This window comes from Danio aesculapii, chromosome 23, assembly GCF_903798145.1.
Source record: "Danio aesculapii chromosome 23, fDanAes4.1, whole genome shotgun sequence".
NCBI lineage: Eukaryota > Metazoa > Chordata > Actinopteri > Cypriniformes > Danionidae > Danio > Danio aesculapii.
Window position 1 is genome coordinate 43,229,572 of NC_079457.1, and position 22,397 is coordinate 43,251,968.

The 22,397-nt window shown below is 34.8% G+C and overlaps 1 protein-coding gene across 1 annotated transcript in view; it reads right to left on the minus strand.

The window, feature by feature from the left end:
- Nucleotides 1-22,397, minus strand: part of ephb2a (eph receptor B2a) — a 116,780-nt gene that overhangs the window by 15,694 nt on the left and 78,689 nt on the right. The window contains exons 4-6 of the mRNA XM_056449256.1: nt 17,589-17,744; nt 12,833-13,168; nt 1,855-1,979 (exon numbers count right to left, since the gene is read on the minus strand). Coding sequence (XP_056305231.1) covers nt 1,855-1,979; nt 12,833-13,168; nt 17,589-17,744 — 617 coding nt within the window. The remainder of the gene's footprint in view (nt 1-1,854; nt 1,980-12,832; nt 13,169-17,588; nt 17,745-22,397) is intronic.

A 22,397-nucleotide genomic window follows, 5' to 3' on the forward strand; every position in this document is an offset into this window, starting at 1 on the left:
TTTACCATACACCACACTGCTTTAATGTCAACTGCAGACATCTTTGGCTAAAAGGGAGCTGAATGAAGTGACGACCTAATTAGAAATGCTAGACTCTACAGTTCTCATGTTATATCAGGTAAGCTCACGCTATCTTGAGTCACACACATTACTTGTTTTTGATTGCAGAAAGGATTTCAGCAAAAACAGTTACATATGGTTAATTAAACTGCGGACACTAAATGCTAAGGATGAAACGTGAAAGTGTAAGTTATTAAGGTAAACTTGGTTTTACATTCACACATTCTTTCAGTGACAACTTGTGACACGCTCCCTATATTGTTTACCACAACACTTTGAATATTCGGTCTGAAATAATCTGCAAGTGTGACTTGAAAACAACATTAGCACTGTTTATTTGACTGTGAACAATGTTGTACTTTGATAGTCATTGGCTGCTAATATGATTTCCCTATTTAGAGTTGGCAAATAATACTTTTATGTAATTATATTATTAAGGAGAAAGTCCGAATGAGCAAATATAAAACCAGCTTTACCTTTATGTGTAAGTTCACATACCCTGCCATACAGGTGTAGTTCGCTGTCAGAATGCAGTCGTTTTGCTTGTTGATGTTTAATTACCCAGACCTTGTACAGTTCCGTCTTCTTTCCTTGTCTTTGACTCGGCAGAATCTCGGTTTTTAGCACTACATAGTGTTAAATCTGGTAATCATGGAACATTATTTCTTGCACATGACCACACAGAACAACATTATTGACATCCAAAGACTTGTAGGCCTTTAACTTCTCTCTTGTAAAATCACTTGGAGCTTCAATGAGATTGCATATTTGGGGCTGGACGCTTGGTCATTTCATCTTATCCAATATTCATTGGGAGGGTGCTATCGCTCACTTTAACGTTAATTTTGCAGAATCACTGTGCTTTTCACTGGGTGACAAGCTGTTATAATATGCTGAAAGCATTATGTAAATAATATATATATTATGTAATCAATATATCTTATTTCTAAGATAACAACAAACTCTGTACTGCATCAGATGTCATTCCCTCGCTGTAAATGCTAGCGCTCCCGTTTTCTTTCTGCCACCTCCCTCCGCGCGCATCCTGAATGTTTACAAACATGGTAATTGGTCTATATGTATAAATGCTACCTCTATATGTCGATTCAGTTGATAGTAAACACCACATAAAACATTTCTGTTCTGAATGTGTGTAAATTTAAAAGATTTAAAGAGGAACAAGGGAAACTAAAATACATTTTTATGATGTTTATAAACATTTTGTCTTATTTAGGGATACTGTTAACCTATTATTTCTTAATTAAATTATAAAATGTGTCTTTTTAAAAACTAATGAAGCTTATCTCTCTTTAATTTATTCACCGAGGCAATTGTAATATTAAAGCGTGACTTAATTTCATGGAAAATAATAATAATTTAAATGAGCTAACTGGAAGTTTGTTGGAACTACATAGCACATAGCATGAGTTACAGAAAACCAGAACATCACATATTGAAAATTGATTTGAGTGTTATTCTTTTAATCTATCATTCGTTCGTGTAGTGGATTTAATTTATTTCTTTATTTCTTTGAAGTGACTTCATCAGGGGATCACAAGCCCTGCATGTGGTCTGATGCACTGCTTGTGGCCCGACTTCAAATTGCACTCAGTTTTCCATCAAACATCATAAACTAAATTCATTAAAGCTTGTACAAGAACAACAAATTCATACCAACATGCATAATTTGCTGTTAAACAATTTTTTTCAGCTCAGGTCAAATCGAGTTCAGTGAATGTTTTCTTTTTTGAAAGAAAAAGTTGTATGTTAGTACAGTATGTGAGGAAGTATTACCTTCTCGTAGTACTGCAGCTCATAGTCCAAAATGACTCCATTGGGCTGGTCAGGCTGGGACCAGGACAATGTTATACTGTCCACGGCCCGGCTGACCTGATGCATGATTGACACAGCAGATGGAGCTGTAGAGAGGATGATGAAACAAAGGACACACATGAGAAATGAGTAAGAAAAGATGAGTTATTTATAATATTTCATTTATTTTTTAAATAAGCTCAAAATAAAGATTACAGTAGACTGGTTTTCCATTCTAACACAGAATCTTAGTCTTAATCTAAAGACAGAACAGTGTAAAATAAAGGCACTTTATAATGACTTTTATCATAAAGACAGTGTTCAATAAATTTCTTCAATAAAAGTCTTTCAAACAGACATGAAATATTTGTTTTCCAGATGTCATTTAGGCTTTTATTAAATTAAATTTCATTGTTTAGTGAGCATACTGTAAACAAAAGCTGAACTCAAAAAACGAATTGACCTTGCAGAAGTTCAAACATGTAGCATGACATCCAAGATTAAACCTCAGTGGTTCTTGCGTATCAAGCAAGCATGCTGGTATGACCCAGTGTTAAAAAAATCCTTCAGTTTATAATAAGTGTAAATATAAATATTTTCACATATTTTACATTTATATATAGTGTTTTCATCCCGTAAAGTGGTGGTGTCTCTTCAGAAGTCTTGGATTAAACTAATTGGTGATTCCTATGTATTCATTACTTGGTTTAATAGACTTAATATAAAGAGAGAATTTTCTCACATCTGATTATGCATATTTTATTTGTGTTCCAAATATGAATTGTTTTTTGGACTTGAACTGGTTTTAGAATAACATGAGAGTGAGTAAAGGACTTTAAAACTGAACATTAAAGTTAGAATTTACTTAGTTCATTAAACTGAATCATGAAAATCAAGATGTTCCAGATATATTTTTTATTATTATTTAGAGAAACTAAGACTTTTATTTATTAAGAATGCAATAAATGAATAAAGTGACAGTAAACAATGTAGTATTTCAAATTAATTCTGATCTTTTCAATTTTCTATTAAGTAAAGAATCTCGGAAATAAACTGTATCAGTTTCCACAAATGTTTGAAGAAGCAACTGTTTTCAACACACGTAGCAATGAACGTTTCTCGAGCACCAGATAATCGTCTTAGAATGATTTCTGAATGATCATCTGACACTAAAGACAACTTGAGTAATTATACTGAAAATTCAGTTTTGCCATCTGAGAAATAAATATACAATTTCAAATGTTTTAAAACAGAAAACTGTTATTTTACATTTGAATAATATTTTACAATAAACATGGTCTTTATTGACTAATTAAAAAGTAAGAAAGAAAAAAAAGAAACAATGTTCAAATCTACTCTATTCAGATAATTTAAAGGGCATCTATTTTACCCCCTTTACAAGATGCAAGATAAGCCTTTAGTGTCTCCAGAGTGTGTCTATATAGTTTTATCTCAAAATATCAATCAGATTATTTATTATAGCCTTCAGAATCAGCCCATTTTATTGTCTGAATTCCTTGTAGCTGTTTTTGTAGCCTGTGGCTTTAAATGCTTCTCCCTGCTCACCGTTCTCACGTGTATGTCTGCTTTTTATAATGCGTTATGTCAAATAAACAGCAGTCAGTGACAGAGGCAGACTTGGATGAAGTCACACACAAATGCTGTTTACAGTACACACGCACGCATGCACGCACGCACGCACGCACGCACGCACGCACGCACACACACACACACACACACACACACACATTAGCATTTACTGACACCATGCGGCCATGGTGATTCTAGCAGTTAAGAATTACAGTGATTTTACTGTCTTTATTACAAACATGCTCTGTTTTAAAAATATTTTAAACTTATAAAACTTATAAACATTACAGAAAGTTGTAACAAATATTTTAATCCCAGTTTCTTTGCAAAAAATGTTCTGTGGGCCGCACTCCTACCTCTTGTTGTGGTGGGCCTCAAAATCACTGGGATTTGGGTCATATTTTGATGTCAGGAAATAAAAAAATAAAGACTTGTTCGGTTTATATCACTCCAAAATGACAGTGGACACACTATACATTCAGACAGTTCTGTCCAAACAGCTTACTAAAGTAGATTTTCCTCATAGGTGCCCTATTAAAATACATTTTCAAATGTAAACCAGAAAAATTGTCACAACAATTTCACAACTTTACTACAACCTTCATATTTAATAAACTAACATGTATTTATTTCATGAAATAAAAGTCGCACTTGTGAGTCTCACTTGTAAGACTCAAAAACAAAAACCTTACCAACCCCAAACTTCTGAACTGTACATTTCTCCTCAACAGAACCCCTGGAGTACCTTCAAAACTCTGGCTTTTTGATAATGAATGACGAGAGTTCACTATATTTGACATCTGGAAGAGCATACAAATTTCTCCCAAAGCACAACAGGCCTTTCCGACCAGCCATAAAGTCTAAAGTTCTGAAGCGAGTGCTCAAATGCTAACTGGCCACTCCATCCGTAGCACTCTCAGTTCCCTGGCACCCATGCAAACGTTGGATATAGAGAAGCCATTATATCAACAGCAGCTTCAGGCTGACTACTAACTGGAAAAAAAAAGACTCTGGAAGCCCATGTAACACTTCATTATCATTTACAAGCTGAAAGAAGTAAAAAGACAAGCGCGAAAGCTGGAAAACGTCATGGCTGCTGGTAAAATTGCACTTGTGGTTTAAAGATCAAACAAATCATGGAGCCTTAAAGCCAATCGGTGGGTTTAAATGTAGCAGCAGAGGCGGCAGAGCACAGGAAGTTTTGCTGCTGGCACGCTTGCTTGGGTTTGCATTGAGGAAAGTGATTTTGTTTAAACGCCAAACACAGATTCCCTGGACAAGCGCGATAAAATATAATAGGTAAGACAATATCTTGGCATTTTAAAACCATTATAATCATGCTTTGACACTGATACTCGTTCGCATGTGCCATCTCTCTGCGCAATGGCCCAAAGAAAGACGTTTTATGCGTTATATTATTTATAGCTGGCATAAAGTTGACGGTTGATTGCTTTGAGAGTTTGAGGCCTCAGGTTGTTATACACAATGATTTTGAACACGAAATGCTGAGTAAAATATATGCTTTGTGCTATTTAGTTTCTCTGTAAACTTCGATCTTGAGTTTTGATGAAGTGTTTTTCCGTGTGCTGCTTTGGACGGGCAGAGCAGGACGCTTGTCTTGATTTACAGCGATGAATGTTGAGACGGTGCGTGAGGATGATGGGATTGTTGAGAAGTTGAGCGTGTCGTTGTGTATGTTGGAGGGGTTCGTCCAAACAACACCAGGGAAGACAGATGTGATTAGACTAACACTCCAAATAGGAAGACGAAGCATTCCAAGCCAGCACAAAATTAAGTTCCTTGGATGCAAGTGACTTTTTAAACCCCATAATATGCAAATGACAGTCTGGGGTATTATTAAAAATAAGTCAGATCATGAATATTAAATCATCTTAGGACTTTAGAAAGTTTATGATGTTTGATATGTTGTGTTTAAATGTAGTTCTTGTTTAAAAATAAAGAAGTTTAACAGAATGTTCAAGCTGCTCCTTTACGGGAGATGAAAATGGGTGGTGACAAGTGAGGTTTCGATTTCACCTCAATTATGTGACTTTATGTTGACTTCATTTCTGGTTCCTAAACTCTGGATTAGACGTCCTGATAATGTCCGAGACTCAGACACACTCTCTTTTAGTTCACAAATAGATTAAAGATCTATCTTTCAGTAAAGCATGCACACAATGCATCACATATATAATGCAGGTGCTCCATGCAGGTGAGTGGGCTCACAAACCACCTAGGACACACTCATCCTGTCTTAACGCACCAGGGATTTTGTTAGAAAGACTTATATGCTTTATATGTGTTTTTATGTTTGTTTATATATCTCCTATTTTCATTTATATCACTTCATTTTCACATTACATTTAATACCTCTTGTTGAAAAACTGCACATTATGAACAGCAGCTACAATCATTATTTTCTTTTTTCTTTACTTCCACCTGGGGATGCCCAGCTAGGGAGGCCTCTAGAGATTGTGCAGGGCCATTGATGGGATCCAAGACCTGTGAAGAGACGATGACAACCATCGAGGACCTCAAGGACAACACAAACGAAGAGATGATGCTAACCATCGAGGAATTCCAGGACAACACATACAGTACACTTCATTAAACACAAAATACATTTCATTAAACATGTACACATTGACATCACCTATATGCAATAAAATTTTAGGGTAACTATGCCTGTATATAATAACTTATATTTGATTGTAATGCAATAATGTGCACCTTTTGTTAGCTGCTTTGAAACAATAATTATTGTAAAAAGTGCTATACAAATTAACTTGTAATGTAGTACTTTTTAGTGCTCCTGGAGATTTCTTATTTATTGTGCCATAGATAAACAGAGCTTTTGAGTAAAAAGTGATACATGTAAGACCATACAAGATTTCTTTTTTAGCTCTTATAAGGTATTTGCCTCTGTTTTAATTCTGAACACAAACATAAAAACTGCAAGCGTTTTATGATGCTCATATTACATTATTGGTTGTTTTTATTATTATTATTATTATTATTATTATTACTACGTTTACCAATATTTTACCATACAATTTTTTTTTGCAATTATATAATTATTATACTACACTAATGGGTTATTATTATTATATTTTCCTATATTTTGCACCATACTAATATACATATATTTCTACAGTTATATAAAACTGACATGTTTTAGCTTTGGGTCATTTTGAATATGTATGAAGCACCATAACATGTTAAAATACATTCTGTTCGTTTATAAACTATGACATTACTTTAGTCCATTTAGTTTTTACAACATATCTCGCCTTTTTCCATATCTCTAACACTTTTGGAACTGAATTTTGTTGATAAACAAATATGCACACCTAACGACAAACTATTGCAGCATGACATATTGATAACTTATTAATCATTATTATGTTTGAATTCTATTAAGAGCAATATTCAAGTTGTTTTGTGAGAAATAAATAAGTAGATTTCATAAATGTGTTTGACCAATCTGGAATAACTTTAAAAGTATACAACCGTATATAAGCGTCATTACTTCATTGGTTTTACATTAGTGTTCTTTATTAGTTGCTTCAAACATCATAATCATATGCTGATTTAATGCTAAAGGAACAAGTCTTATTATCAATGTCCAAAAGCAGAGCATTTATTTATTAGAAATAAAAATAAATGATTAACTGAATGTGTTCTGCTCATACAAAAAATCTGACTGATTCCAAACTTTTGATTGGTGTACTGTACATAAAACCAATGGCAACACAATTAGCCTCTGAGTCTTGTTTACTGTAGGCAGCCATGGTTTCTTGAACACACTATTGTTTTATAGAAAAATCCATAAAGTCTGAAGCGAATCTATCAAAGGTATGCTGCTATAAAACAGAGCAAGTCATTATATATGAAAATAAGTTCTCTCGGTCTGATGAGGTGATCAGTTTTCCAAAGAGTCTGCAGTAAGTGGTACTTCATCATTCGCTGCTCTCTTTGACTGCAATTTATGAGAAATACAAGTAGTACTCTCCCAGTGAAAAACATAAATTCATATGTCCTTGTGGTATTCTGGAGGAGAATAAGAAGAACCGATTACCAGCATTTCCATCTGAAATGGATCCCAGAATCATTCTTTTCCCCCCTCAAGAATTTCCACTGTGGTAAATGACAAAGTAATTTCCTAGCTTAAAACAATGCATTAAAGACTTTACTAGAAATATCTATGGGACTTATGGCTCCAGAATGAAAGTCTATATGATGTAAAAAAAAAAACAAATAAAAACACCGGCTCTTGAAATAACATGCTCCTTCTCTGAGGTGAAATATCCCAGTTTAATTACTAATTTCAATTGTATTTATTGACATATTAACCATTTATAACTTTATAATGATCTATAAAATCTGCTAGTTTACATTTTCATGCTACTCATACGTATTTTTTTAGATGCTTGTATGTATTAGTAATTAAATAGTTCACGTTTTCATCGGGCATATCTATTTCATCAAGTACTTGTAAAAACATTTAATAGTATCTAATACATTTATACTACTTTACTAAAGACTGAAGTAATGATGCTGAAAATTAAGGTTTTAATCAATAAACAAAATCTGAATTGTCAGCATCATTACTTCAGTCTTCAGTTTCAAATGATTCTTCAGAAATCACTCAATGTGATGGTCTGGAGCTCAAAAATGCAAAAATTAATTGTTATTATTATAAGTGTGGAAAACTGTAGAGCTGAATCATATTTTGTGGAATCTGGCATACAGTTCTTTTCAAAAATAAAATGTAAAATGTACTTTTATTCAGAGGACACATTAAATTGTACAACAGCGTAAATAATGTCATTTATAATGTCAAAAAAAGATTTAATTTTTAATAAATTCGATTATATTGAATCCTGAAAAAAGTCAATAAGGAGACAGTTCTTTTTAATTGTAATAATATCTCACAATTACATACAGAATAGCAAAAACTTTATTGTTGAGAGGCAGTAGTGGTTAGGGGTGTACGGTAATATCAATATAATCTTTTTTATTTTTGCTTGACTGCATCAGTTGTACATAATTAACCCAGTGTTCTTTAAAATTCAGTGTCGTATTGACCTTAATTGAAATTGACCTTATTCATCACGTACAAGCGGGTGCAGCCATTTGAATCTTGTTGTCTCGAGACTTCCGGTCCCCTTTACTTCCATTCATTTTTAAAAACAGCTCACTATGCTACTTGATGTCGCAAACTGATGTTTTCTCATTGTATTATTCAACTTTTTTTGTAGTCATAAAAACATTTCTTTGTAGTGGACGTAGTTTGACCGTCGTTTTCTGCTGTTTATTATTCCTAGTCATTTCTCCAATAGGCGACTAAATCGGAAGTTCGAAAACGATCAAAAAAATGAGCGCACTTCTGCACTGAAGAATAAGGTCAACAAGAAAGCTATTAAATATGTGAAAATGTCAAAATTTGATTATTAGCAGAATACTACAAAATATTGAAATACCTTTTTTAATATTGCACAACCCTAGAGGCAGCTATAAAAGTTTGGGAGAAATAAGTTTGTGACATGAAATAAAAAGATAATCAGAAATAACAAAAAACAAGACAGACCATGTTGGGGACAGGTGAGGCATGGATGGAACACTTCTCTACTGAAAATCTCTATGACTGGAAAACAACTCTCTAAATCTCAAGGTTTTCCAGGATGTGTAGGAACCGTGCTACTGTAATGAATAAGTATTAGCATTTATTAATAATATGGACAACAATTATCTGATTTTAATACGATTAAAAAAATACTCTGATTAAGAGTCTACTGTGTAAACTGCGATTATTGATTAATTTAATCAGACTAAAGTCATAATCAAACTAAATGGAAATCGAATTAAGACATGTGGAGTATGCTGATTTTAGTCACATTATTGACATGCAGTACAGACATGTAAACACTGCAATCAAACTATTACCATCGTGTAGGATTTTCACCGCATTTTATGACAGGATAGTCTATACACACATGGCGGTTTGACACTATTCTTTGCACCTACCTAGAAATAATCAGATGTGCTCCAACATTAGGCACATTCAAATCAAGACTGAAAACACATCTGTTTAGCTGTGCCTTTACTGAATGAGCACTGTGCTACGTCTGACAGATCGCACTATTATGTTTTTCTCTTCTTTTTCATTCTTTTATAACACATTTTATCTGTTTTTATGCTTATTTGGGAATGAAATATTCCTGAATAAATGCGAAAGTGCCAAACTACAGTTAAAATCGACAAGTTTAAAATGAAACACCCAAAATTAAATGAAACTCCAGAGGAAACGTGGATAGCGTGGTGACACAATGACGTTAATCGAATTATGCTGTAAAGTAAAATGGGATCATGAAAGGAACATTCAAATAGCATCTCATGTAGACACCCTAATCATATAGAGTCATATTCAGATTAAGGCAATTGGATTACTGATGTCCATGTAAACGTAGTCAATGTATACGCATTGGAAAAATCCTGGCATCTAAAAAATAGGTACTGTATTAGGAGCTTGAAAATAGATGCCTTCATATGATGTATATTTTAAATGTTAGATCAGCTTGCCATACTGTAAGCATCATGCATTTTATAAAAACCATTAGCCTGTACTGTAAGTTTCTCAGAAGACCATTATTAATAAATCTCTGAGAGTGGGAGGAGGTTTATGGTTCTCGTGTGCTGTGGAGGCTCACACTCAGGCTCTGGCCAAGCAGCCGGTCCAGCGATTGTCCCGTGTTTTTGGGGGGACACGGGTGGTGTGAGGTGGATTTTTGTCTTTTAATGGCAGCAGTGAAGCGGTAATGTGGACTGACAGGCACACCGGTAGAGGCCCAGCCTGCAGTGATCGGGCCAGCGAGTTCACTGCTGCACAGCCGGGGGCACGGCTCTCATTAAAATGCTCTATTAAACACTATTATGCTCCTTTTGAACCGGCTCCTTTTGGGACTGACATTTGAAATCCTGGTGCAGAGCAATATGACGAGTGTTGTGGACTATAGCGTTCGGTTCTCGGATCAAATTGAGGAAATGTGAGAAATCTGATCAGGTGAAGATAAAAAGGTGCAAACACATCAGTTTCGTGAAAACAAAAAAAAAAAGTCAAAGCTATCTGGTCGGGAGAAAAACGGGCAACATGAATAGCCTTAGAAATCCTAGTGCAGCCTGATTATGTTCAAAAAGAACACCTGTTTTATTTCTAATTATATATAATACTCTAATTATATATATTTTCAAACACTTCAACTAACTGAAATACTTTTAACTAATCATGTTTAATAAATACATCCATATTTTATATCATTCATTCATTCATTCATTTTCTTTTTGGCTTAGTCCCTTTTTTAATCCGGGGTTGGCACAGCAGCACGAACTGCCAAATTATCCAGCACATGTTTTACGCAGCGGAAGCCCTTCCAGCCGCAACCCATCTCTGGGAAACATCCATACACACTCACTCCCACTCATACACTACAGTCAATTTAGCCTTCCCAGTTCACCTGTGTCTTTGGACTGTGGGGGAAACCGGAGCACCCGGAGGAAACCCACGCAAACACAGCAGAACATGCAAACTCCACACAAAAACGCCAACTGAACCAGCCGAGGCTTAAACCAGCGGCCTTCTTGCTGTGAGGCGACAGCACTACCTACTGCGCCACTGCGTCGCCTATTTTATATCATAAGGTTTCTTTTTATTTAACCAGATAAATAAAACCCATTGGCATCAAGATCTCATTTACAAGGGTGACCTAACCAAGAGATCCGCAACACATGACTTATGAAAATAAATAAATAAATAAAAAGTAAAGATAGTATTAAAAAGACAGGTTAGTTATTCAGCTATACCACATTACAATATGTTAAAAACACAAACACTGAGAAATAGACTGTTATTGTTAGTTATAAAGGATAGAGTGAAATTATTTAATTGGGATGAGCTCAGACATTTTTAATTCAGACTGAAGAGTATTCCAGGATGAGGGATAGACTAAAGTCTCGCTTCCCTATTTCAGTTCGAACCTGAGGAACAGACAAATGATAAGTTTCACTTAAACGTAGGGCATACTGGCTTTTTGACCTATGAAGAAGGGAACATGGGTATAAAAGGCGCCAGACCCAGAAGAGCCTTGTAGACCAGAATCATCCAGTGGGTGTACCTTTTTACATTCAGAGAAGGCCACTCAGCTTTGGCATACAGTTCACAATGGTGAGCTAGTCTACGACAGCCTGCAACAAACCTCAGAGCGCTATTTAAAGGCTGAAGACATTTGGTTGAGGCATTCATATATAAAATATCACCATATTCAAGCAATGGTAATAATGTTGCAGACAACAAATGTTTACGAGCTTTAAGAAAAAAGCAGGATCCATTTCGATAGTAAAACCCAAGCTTAACTCTCAATTTGCGAACCAAATTTGCTACGTGTGCTTTGAAGGAAAGCTGCTGATCATGTAAAAAGCCTAAATACTTGTAGCTGGACACTACATTTATTTGTTCACCTTGGGCAGTGGTAATTATTGGTTGATTCTGCAAAGGGGTGGAATGATTTGTACAAATCATTCATTTAGATTTATCTACATTTATACCAATTTTAGATCTTGAAGACGAGACTGAACAATATTAGCAGACTGTAAAGATTGTATGGCCTGAACAAGTGAAGGAGAGCAACACCAAATCACTGTATCATCAGCATACAGATGATAAAAGCCATTTGAAAGGTTGTCGCACAAGTTCTTAATGTAAATAGAAAATAATATAGGTCCTAATACCCATCCCTGCGGCACTCCTTTTAATATTATAATGACAGTTTAAAAGTAGTAGATTATAAATGTAACAATATTATTATAAAATACATTAGACTATAATCATATTTTAAAGGTAATATTTTGAACATATCTGGAAACATTATTTATTTATTCATGTACATTTAAAAATAAATATTTTCCATTCATTAAATTAACATTTATTTTTTTATTAAGTATTAATTTTATAAATATTCATTATTATTTATAGTTATTTATACATGTACTTTTTAATATTAAATATTTCAAATATTTATTTTTAAAAATAACATAAATAGTTAACAACTTCAATATTTAAACAAAAGAGTAATAAATTGTAGGGGTCCATGGAATCAAAACCCCAAGTCAACCCTAAGTCAATTTGTACTAGTATAGTCTGACCAATCCCTCCTATACAGTCGACAGCTTTAAATTCCAGGAAAGCAGCCTAAAAACACAAAAGCTTTTGCAACACAAGGTCGAATCAAGCTCGCAGCAAACTGAAAACATTTTGACCGTGAGCATCATCAGTGATGTCTGAAAGTGTAACCCGTGTTTATGCTTGTCTTACCAGCCTGGTTTGTGGTGATGTTGACTGCGGTGAACTGAGGCGAGTAGGGACTCTGGTCGGACACTCCATTCACAGCCTGGATCTCAAATGTATACTGCGTGTGGGCCAGCAGGTCGCTGATGTGGATCCGAGGTTCTGTCAGGCCCAGCTGACGGGGCACAAACTGCACGTTGTCACCGCAGCGAGTGCAGGCCCCTCGACCCGAACCGCAGCTCTTGCAGATGATGTTATAAACCACGTCCTCCCGGCCTCCACTCTCCTTCGGAAAGTCCCACTCCAGACGCAGAGACGTCTCGTTCACGCTGGAAATCACTCTCTGAGGAGCAGACGGAACCGCTGCGGAGAGTCATAACATCCCAGCCCATCAGAAAATGCATACCTTTAAAGCAGTGTTTCCCAACCCTGTTCCTGGAGGCACACCAACAGTTCATGTTTTGGATGTCTCCCTCATCTGACCCATTAACTTCAGGTTTTGGGGGCTTTTCTAATGTTCTGATGAGTTGTTTCAGGTGTGTTTGATTAGGGAGAGAATGAAAATGTGTACTGTTGGTGTGCCTTCAGGAACAGGGTTGGGAAACTCTGCTTTAAAGGACCAGTTCAACCAAAAACAAACATTTTGTGATAATCTACTCACACCCAGACCATTCAAAGTGGAGAACGTCTTTCTTTTTTAAAGTGTGAGAAATCGTTGAGAAATTACTTTCATGGAAGTAAAATAAATAAGAGGAGTCTAATATAAGTTAGGCCTAGCATTGTTTTTGTTTTTTTCAGCAACTGAACTGATAATTAAATACATTAATTAAAAGGCCACAAAATGGCATCAAAGAATGACTAAAAAATAAAATAAATTAAAAAATAAAAATACAGGGTCGCTTTATTTTAAACATACAATTCAAGTTATTAACAAAGCATTATCTAAGCTCAATAACCTACTAATTATTGTTATTTAAACTAAAGTGTTACCAAATACATGTATGGACCAGTTTTTTGGTAGCACTTTAGATTAAGTAACAACACCCTACTATTAACTATTGACGTACTACCTGCCTAATGTTAAGATATTGACTGTTTATTAGCACTTATGAAGTATGATCTTTATAAGTATGTTTTGAATAAATGAGAACATGAAAGAGTATCAAATATCAGAAAATTAAAGTATTTGACTTTGGTAGCATGTAAACCTGTTGTAGGAGACCCCCAAAATAAAAATGAGCACTTAAATTTAACCATGAATGCTGGGTTCACACCATTTTCCCCTCGATCTTTTGAACATGGAAGATGCAATAGAGACTAATTCCATGCATTTGTGACAACAAATTCACCACTATTGATGCGTTTGCATTGACTTTGTATGTAATACTTGTGTTTAAACTTAAATTGGCATTCGATGTCAACGCAATACAAGGTTATAAAAAATTTATGTCATGAAAATGAATCTGATCACTAAATCACAGCAGTTCCCATCCTAAATTAGTCCGATGTAATGCAAGGTAATTTTGTATCCTATCCCATGTCTTTTTCCCTAGAAGTCTGCACATTCAGCACACTCTAACTGCTCCGTCTCGTGTTTTTAAGATCTGATTTCAACTTATTCATTAGCCTGTTATCACTGTTCCTCTAAAAAAAAGAGACACTGGATCAAAGTAATCCCAGCTTTCTAACAAGCAACATTAAAGTAATAATTTCCTAATGGGCAATGACAGGAGATGAAAAGAGAAGTGGTTTATTGTAATGTAAAACGCAAGTGAAAGGGAAGAATGTTCTGGACGGAGAGCACTGGTTCAGAGTACTGACAGTGTGAAGTACTACTCCAACCTCCCCACAAGAACAGAGCATTATGTTAATCTCACTGGGACAATCAATCGCACTGCTTACTGAGTTCCAGCAATGAATGAATGTTCAGTGAGTTACACACTCATTTTCTTTTGCTGCATTTAACTGGGGCTTTGAAAGGGCCAACCGCATGGAAAAATGGAAAGACTGAATCAAAAGACTGCTTACAGGCTCAATGTGACTTTGCAGGACTGAAATAAGCCATGTTTCTGATTATGTCAAATGACAGCTACTTTGAGAGCAAGTTGATACTACAATAAAGCTTTATATTGAAGTAGCAGTCTTTCTACAGTATCAACTTAACTTTCTGTGTTAACTAGTAATTTTTAAGAAATGAATTATCTACTGAAAAAGTTTGCCTTACTGTAATAATACTGAAAATAAATCTATTAAATATATAAATACGGAAATAAATTCAACAGTTCTGTTTCAATTCACAGAAGCCTGATAAATTAATCATTATTTTCATGTTATAGATGGTAATTAATAAATGCAGAGTAAAAAATATATACAGTTTTCCGTATTTTGTGATTTGTGTTTTTATTTTTCACCATTTATTTATGCTTCTGAATTGCATTATGAGACCTTGATCTTTCTTCAACAACTTTTAAGCTTGAAAAGTTTGAAAAAGTGATTTTTAACAATAGTTTTAATAGTTTAAGTTAGGGTTGGGCCGATAAACTGTAAAATTTATGTCAATAACAATGATATGCTCTGGACTTTTTTACTTTATATTAATCTAAGAGTCAATCATACAGCAGAAATGTGCAACAACAGGAATCTAAAGTATGTTGATATTAGAGAATAAAAATGATCAGCTGAAAATGTTGAGCCCTCTAATGGACCCTCTAATTTTTGTGGTCTCAGTCATTGTTGGGGTACTCTTTTAAATCTGGAAGCATTAACAAATGATATTAAAATATATATCGTAACCATTCAATACGGAAAATAATTCATGGAGAGTGCATTTTTGCAATATCGCTCAGCCCTAGTTTAAAGTGATATATTATCTAGGTTGGTGTTTTATATTACGGTACAAAAACCTTGTGATAAACTTCCCGTATATTTTCTGTTCTTTTACAGACATATTTATAGAATTTCTGCAGGTTTCTCCAAGTCAAATTTAAGACCTTTTTTGAACCATCAAGAATTTAATTTTAGACTTATATAGGGTTAATCGATTTTTTTTACTTACTCCATCAAAAAATGAATTCTAATTAGTTATTACTTAGCCACATATTTTAAATAATGTGTCAAAATAAGCAGCCACCACTGTAGTTGTAAAGTTAACTGTAGTTGTATAGCCTAAATTTATGCACAACAAACTATAATTCATTTATTCATTTTCTATTCGGCTTAGTAGCTTTATTTATCAGGGGTCGCCACAGCGGAATGAACCACCAACTTATCTAACATATGTTTTACGCAGCGGATGCCCTTCCAGCTGCAACCCAACACTGGGAAACACCCATACACTTCTGCATTCACACTTATACACCACGGTCAATTTAGTTTATTCAATTCACCTATAGTGCATGTCTTTGAATTATGGGGGAAACCGGAGCACACGGAGGAAACCCACGTGATCTTGGGGAGAACATGCAAAAACTCCACACAGAAATGCCAACTGGCCCAGCCAGGGCTCGAACCAGCAACCTTCTTGCTGTGAGCCGATCATGCTACCCACTGCACCACCATGATGCCCCTATAAACTATAATATTAGTTATAAATAGTTGTGCTAAATGCTTGAGATGTACGGTCGGTGATTGGATATGTGTTAAATCGATTGGATAGCTTTACATAAACAAAGGAAATTTAAGACCTACCAGACAATATTTCAGTGAATGTACGACTTTCTGAGGTCTAAAATTTTGTTTTTGAAATTTAAGACATTTAAAGACTTTTTAAGACCCTGCGGACACCCTGTTATACATTATATTATTTCAAACTAGTAAAAATGTCAATAGTGGTGCAGTGGGTAGCACGATCGCTTCAGAGCAATAAGGTCGCTGGTTCGAGCCTCGGCTGGGTCAGTTGGCATTTCTGTGTAGAGTCTGCATGTTCTACCCGTGTTCACGTAGGTTTCCTCCGGGTGCTCCGGTTTCCCCCACAAGTCCAAAGACATGCGGTATAGGGGAATTGAATAAGCTAAATTGGCCGTAGTGTATGTGTGTGAATGTGAGAATGTATGGTGTTTTCCAGTGTTGGATTGTGGCTGGAAGGCATCCGCTCCATAAAACATATGCTAGATAAGTTGGTGGTTCATTCCGCTGTGGCAACCCCTGATTAATAAAGGGACTAAGCTGAAAAGAAAATGAATGAATTAATGAAAATGTCAATAAAAATCAATTTGTTAAACTGTAGAGTTGAATTTTCAACATTAAAAGTTGACAGAGCAGAGATTGAAGTCCTATAATGCAATATCACAACAGATATTAAACACTTGTGAATCAAAAGATACTGATATTTTTACAGTTTGGCTACATTTTATAATTATTAATAACATTAATAATAAAATAGAATACTAAAACTCTATATTAGTCACTCTCAAAAATAAAACTAAACTAATCCAACAGCATTAAATTCTATTTCAAACCTTATGACAACAAACAGTACGAAAAAATTATAATTATTCTGAAATTTGACTCAAAAAGATTGGTGTTAACTTAACTTTTCAAGAACATTAGATGATGATAAAGGTAACCTAAAGGTAATGAGCCGCACAATTTACTTTTACTAATAAAAATGTGCCATTTTAAGCAACACTGATCATATAAAAACCTACCGGCACCCATATTACCATCTGTACTGTGAAAAAACTCTTATTTCTGAATGCTTGGAAGATCAAAGCCTGCCTGATTTTCAAAGAAAAGAGTCAAAACCACAGTAAATGACATAAAATAACGTAAGAGAATGGCATACTGGTGCAGGGCATCTGCAGAGGGTCAGAGTCGGTTCTGTAGTAGCCATTGCGACATATGCAACTGGTAGCTCCTTCACTGCTGGTGCGGCTGTTTATGGGACACTGGAGACACTGCTGGTCCCCTTGAGATGCTTTAAAGGATCCAAATGGACAAGCTGCATTAAGAAAAGCAGAAAGAAAAAAGTATATAATATTAGCTCAATATTTTAACGTTGTTTATTTTTGTTCCTCTGAACACATGCACAAACATCTAGAGCTCTTTATTATCACATTAATGTCTCCCCACAAGCACATTTTCTTATAAAAACAGCCACCTTTACATTTCTGCTTGGAATCAAAGGGAAAACGTAGGACGTAAAAGCCATCATAATGCCTTCTGATGGGCCTCCAGTGCAGTTTTGAAGGCTGGTCTCGCACTGATAATCTTTTGTTTGGCGCACAAAGGAGGCGAATGGCACTCAGATATATCTGTGGAATAAACTAACAAAGACCTAGTTAAATCACAGCACAGTTTTCCCTGCTGTCTCGTCGTCTTCATGAAAACAAAATGCAAATGCGCTTGTGCTGTTTCACGGCTTATTCTTTTTTTCTGAATAAAGAATTTAATTACTTTCTGAAAGCTTTGTATTAATAAGGATGTTGATTGAGATTCTTCAACTGCTTCATCAAGATTGTGTTGCCAAACAGATGTTTATGCAGTTCAGATAATTTTTTAAACATTCATATCTGGATAAACACTCACCCACCTTCCCTTGACATAAAGGGAAGAACTACTTTTTGAAAATGAGCTGAATCAACACATTTTTTGAGGGTTTTTTGTAAAGATTTGTAAAAATAATTAAGTTGGGACAACATGAAGGAATTGCGTGCACCCAGCATTTTTTACAGTAAATAACAGCAATAGGGATACAGACTTAAAAGTACAAATTTTTATTGGCACCCCTAAAACCTTTTAATTCCACCAAAAGGTTCTTTATTGTTAAATGTTCCTCACACTATTAAATTTGTGGGCTTATATGCTTTTTGTAAAAAGTTTCTTAATGGAAACACTGGCAAACAATGGAGACCCCATTTTGGTTCTTTCTGGCATTTTCTTTTCTGAGAAACATGAATAAATTCCACAAATTGTATTTTAATATATGTTAAGTTTTATACATGTATATTGTGGTTATGTTGTATCACGTTTACTCCTAGTAAATCATTAAGTTCTATCTATTTTCTATTTCCCCCAACTTCTTAACAAAAAGCAAATGTAAATTTTCTTTAGATTAACAAAATAAAAAAAATGTTTTAATATAGTTCAAATATAACTATACTTAAAACCAATCCATACTTAAAACAACTATGGGTACACCTATTCATTGTACATATCGCTGTCAATTTTATGATGTTGTATTTTGCACTGTCTGTATTTTGCACTGTCGATGTTTTTGCACTGTCTGTATTTTGCACTGTCTGTATTTTGCACTGTCTGTATTTTGCACTGTCATTGTATTTGCACTGTCGTTGTTTTTGCACTGTATGTATTTTGCACTGTCTGTATTTTGCACTGTCATTGTATTTGCACTGTCTGTATTTTGCACTGTCGTTGTATTTGCACTGTCTGTATTTTGCACTGTCTGTATTTTGCACTGTCTGTATTTTGCACTGTCATTGTATTTGCACTGTCTGTATTTTGCACTGTCTGTATTTTGCACTGTCGTTGTTTTTGCACTGTCTGTATTTTGCACTGTCTGTATTTTGCACTGTCATTGTATTTGCACTGTCTGTATTTTGCACTGTCTGTATTTTGCACTGTCTGTATTTTGCACTGTCGTTGTTTTTGCACTGTCTGTATTTTGCACTGTCTGTATTTTGCACTGTCTGTATTTTGCACTGTCATTGTATTTGCACTGTCTGTATTTTGCACTGTCTGTATTTTGCACTGTCGTTGTTTTTGCACTGTCTGTATTTTGCACTGTCTGTATTTGCACTGTCTGTATTTGCACTGTCGTTGTTTTTGCACTGTCTGTATTTTGCACTGTCTGTATTTTGCACTGTCTGTATTTTGCACTGTCTGTATTTTGCACTGTCTGTATTTTGCACTGTCGTTGTTTTTGCACTGTCTGTATTTTGCACTGTCTGTATTTTGCACTGTCTGTATTTTGCACTGTCTGTATTTTGCACTGTCATTGTATTTGCACTGTCTGTATTTTGCACTGTCTGTATTTGCACTGTCTGTATTTTGCACTGTCTGTATTTTGCACTGTCTGTATTTGCACTGTCGTTGTTTTTGCACTGTCTGTATTTTGCACTGTCTGTATTTTGCACTGTCGTTGTATTTTGCACTGTCTGTATTTTGCACTGTCTGTATTTTGCACTGTCGTTGTATTTGCACTGTCATTGTATTTGCACTGTCTGTATTTTGCACTGTCGATGTTTTTGCACTGTCTGTATTTTGCACTGTCTGTATTTTGCACTGTCTGTATTTTGCACTGTCATTGTATTTGCACTGTCTGTATTTTGCACTGTCTGTATTTGCACTGTCTGTATTTTGCACTGTCTGTATTTTGCACTGTCTGTATTTTGCACTGTCTGTATTTGCACTGTCGTTGTTTTTGCACTGTCTGTATTTTGCACTGTCTGTATTTTGCACTGTCGTTGTATTTTGCACTGTATGTATTTTGCACTGTCTGTATTTTGCACTGTCATTGTATTTGCACTGTCTGTATTTGCACTGTCGTTGTATTTTGCACTGTATGTATTTTGCACTGTCTGTATTTTGCACTGTCATTGTATTTGCACTGTCTGTATTTGCACTGTCGTTGTATTTGCACTGTCTGTATTTTGCACTGTCGTTGTATTTGCACTGTCTGTATTTTGCACTGTCGTTGTATTTTGCACTGTCTGTATTTTGCACTGTCTGGAGCCAACACCTAAGCTTTTCACTCATCATAACACACGTGCTGCTGATGATGTGACAATAAAAGTGATTTGATTTGATATAAATATATAAATAAATCAATGTTAAATAAATTTATTTAACAGCATTTTAAAACATTTAAATTGTAATTACACATTTTTGGGGAGACTTGATTGATATACAACATGACGAGCTGTCTGTATTGAGAGTATGGCAGAAAGTGGCAGTTCATGAAAACTTGTGTGTCAAATTTACTTTAAAATTATTAAACTATCAATATTACTTACAAACATTACGTTTCTGTAAAACTGTCATGAAACAATACAGATTACAGGAATACCTATTTAAATAAAAATATTATATAATATCCTTCAGCCTCAACCTAGGAGTTCAAAATTTTCAAGCTGTAAAATGGACAAAAAACTTCACACAATATAACCATATGAAAAAGTATCAGGAGTGACAGCTGCATTAAAAATGGTATTAAATCCCTTACATGATCACTGTGTGTGTATTAAACTCGACTAAGTTATTATGACTGACATATGATACAAATCTCAAATTTACAAACAGAAAACTTTCATTTAGGCAATTTACATGGCAACAGCATTTGAAGGCCTAATACTACGGACGTTCAAGACTTTTTTGCACATATTTTCTCATTTTGTGTTTATTTAATAAGTAAGGTCTGTAAAACCACAATGTTTAAAACTAATACAAAAAACGATTTTATTTTACCTCAGCAATTGCATGCATTAGTGTTCTCCTTGTCACTCGCAACCGGCTCATGAAAACTCGGAAAATGACAAGGTGTGGGAGTATTTTGACTCAAATGAAAATTCTGAAGTTTTGTGTGTGAAACTGGTATATAACTATTAAGCTTTCCTTATAGGCTTGTTATAGTACCAGTTATGAGGACAATTTCAGAAATCTGTTTCAGAGAAAATAATACTTGACAATGTGACAATGCTGTATATTAATATTCCTAAAATTTTACCCTTTAATAGCTGTTGGTACACGTCCAGCTTTTTACAATTTTATGTGAATATATTTACATGTACTCTTCGTACACAACCTTGTTCAAAGATGGACGAGGAAGCCTTTCTATCTATGTATTACTGTAAGTAATTCACTTTTAATTAAAAAATTCTGCTTACTATATTAAGTTTATCACATATATATTTTCACTCATCTGCTCTTGAACAGACTGACTTGAGAGATGTACTCCTTCACCATGCCTCCATAATGCAGTAAGCTCACTAATCCAGTTTAATCAATGGCTACTATTGCTTGTTGTACACTGAAAAAATAAATAACCACTAAGTTTTAATTTTAAGTGGTTGCAAACAATTTATAAACAATTTATTTAGTAATGGTCATCTTAATTTGTTTGTTTAAATTCAGCCCATGCAACCATTTACCTTGAATAAAAGTAGATCCAATGAACCATTATTTTCAGTGTATTTCTGTACAGTGTCATCGTCAACCACTGGCCTGGCATCCACAATACAGCATTTTTAGTTATTTCTTTGGACATGTGTGAACGGGGATCATTTTGACAACACGAAGCTTTCCAAAAACACAGAAGTTAGTTCTTAATACATCGTTTTCATGTAACTATACCCAAAATCATGACAGATTTTACTTTTTTTTGTGTGAACAATCCCTGTAATTGTAAATAATTGATCCTAGTGGATAAAACTGTGACATACTTGCATTTTAAGTGAGTAGTCGGGACACATCTCTCGAAACTGGGACTCGCTTAACATTACCATATTCATAATTCAGAATATACTTAAAAATGAAGACTACACCATCCTGCCATGTGACTGCAGAGAATGATATGTTTAAGAAAGTCAGTATTTGACAAATGCAAAAGACTGCAAGACAAACAACATCCTTTATT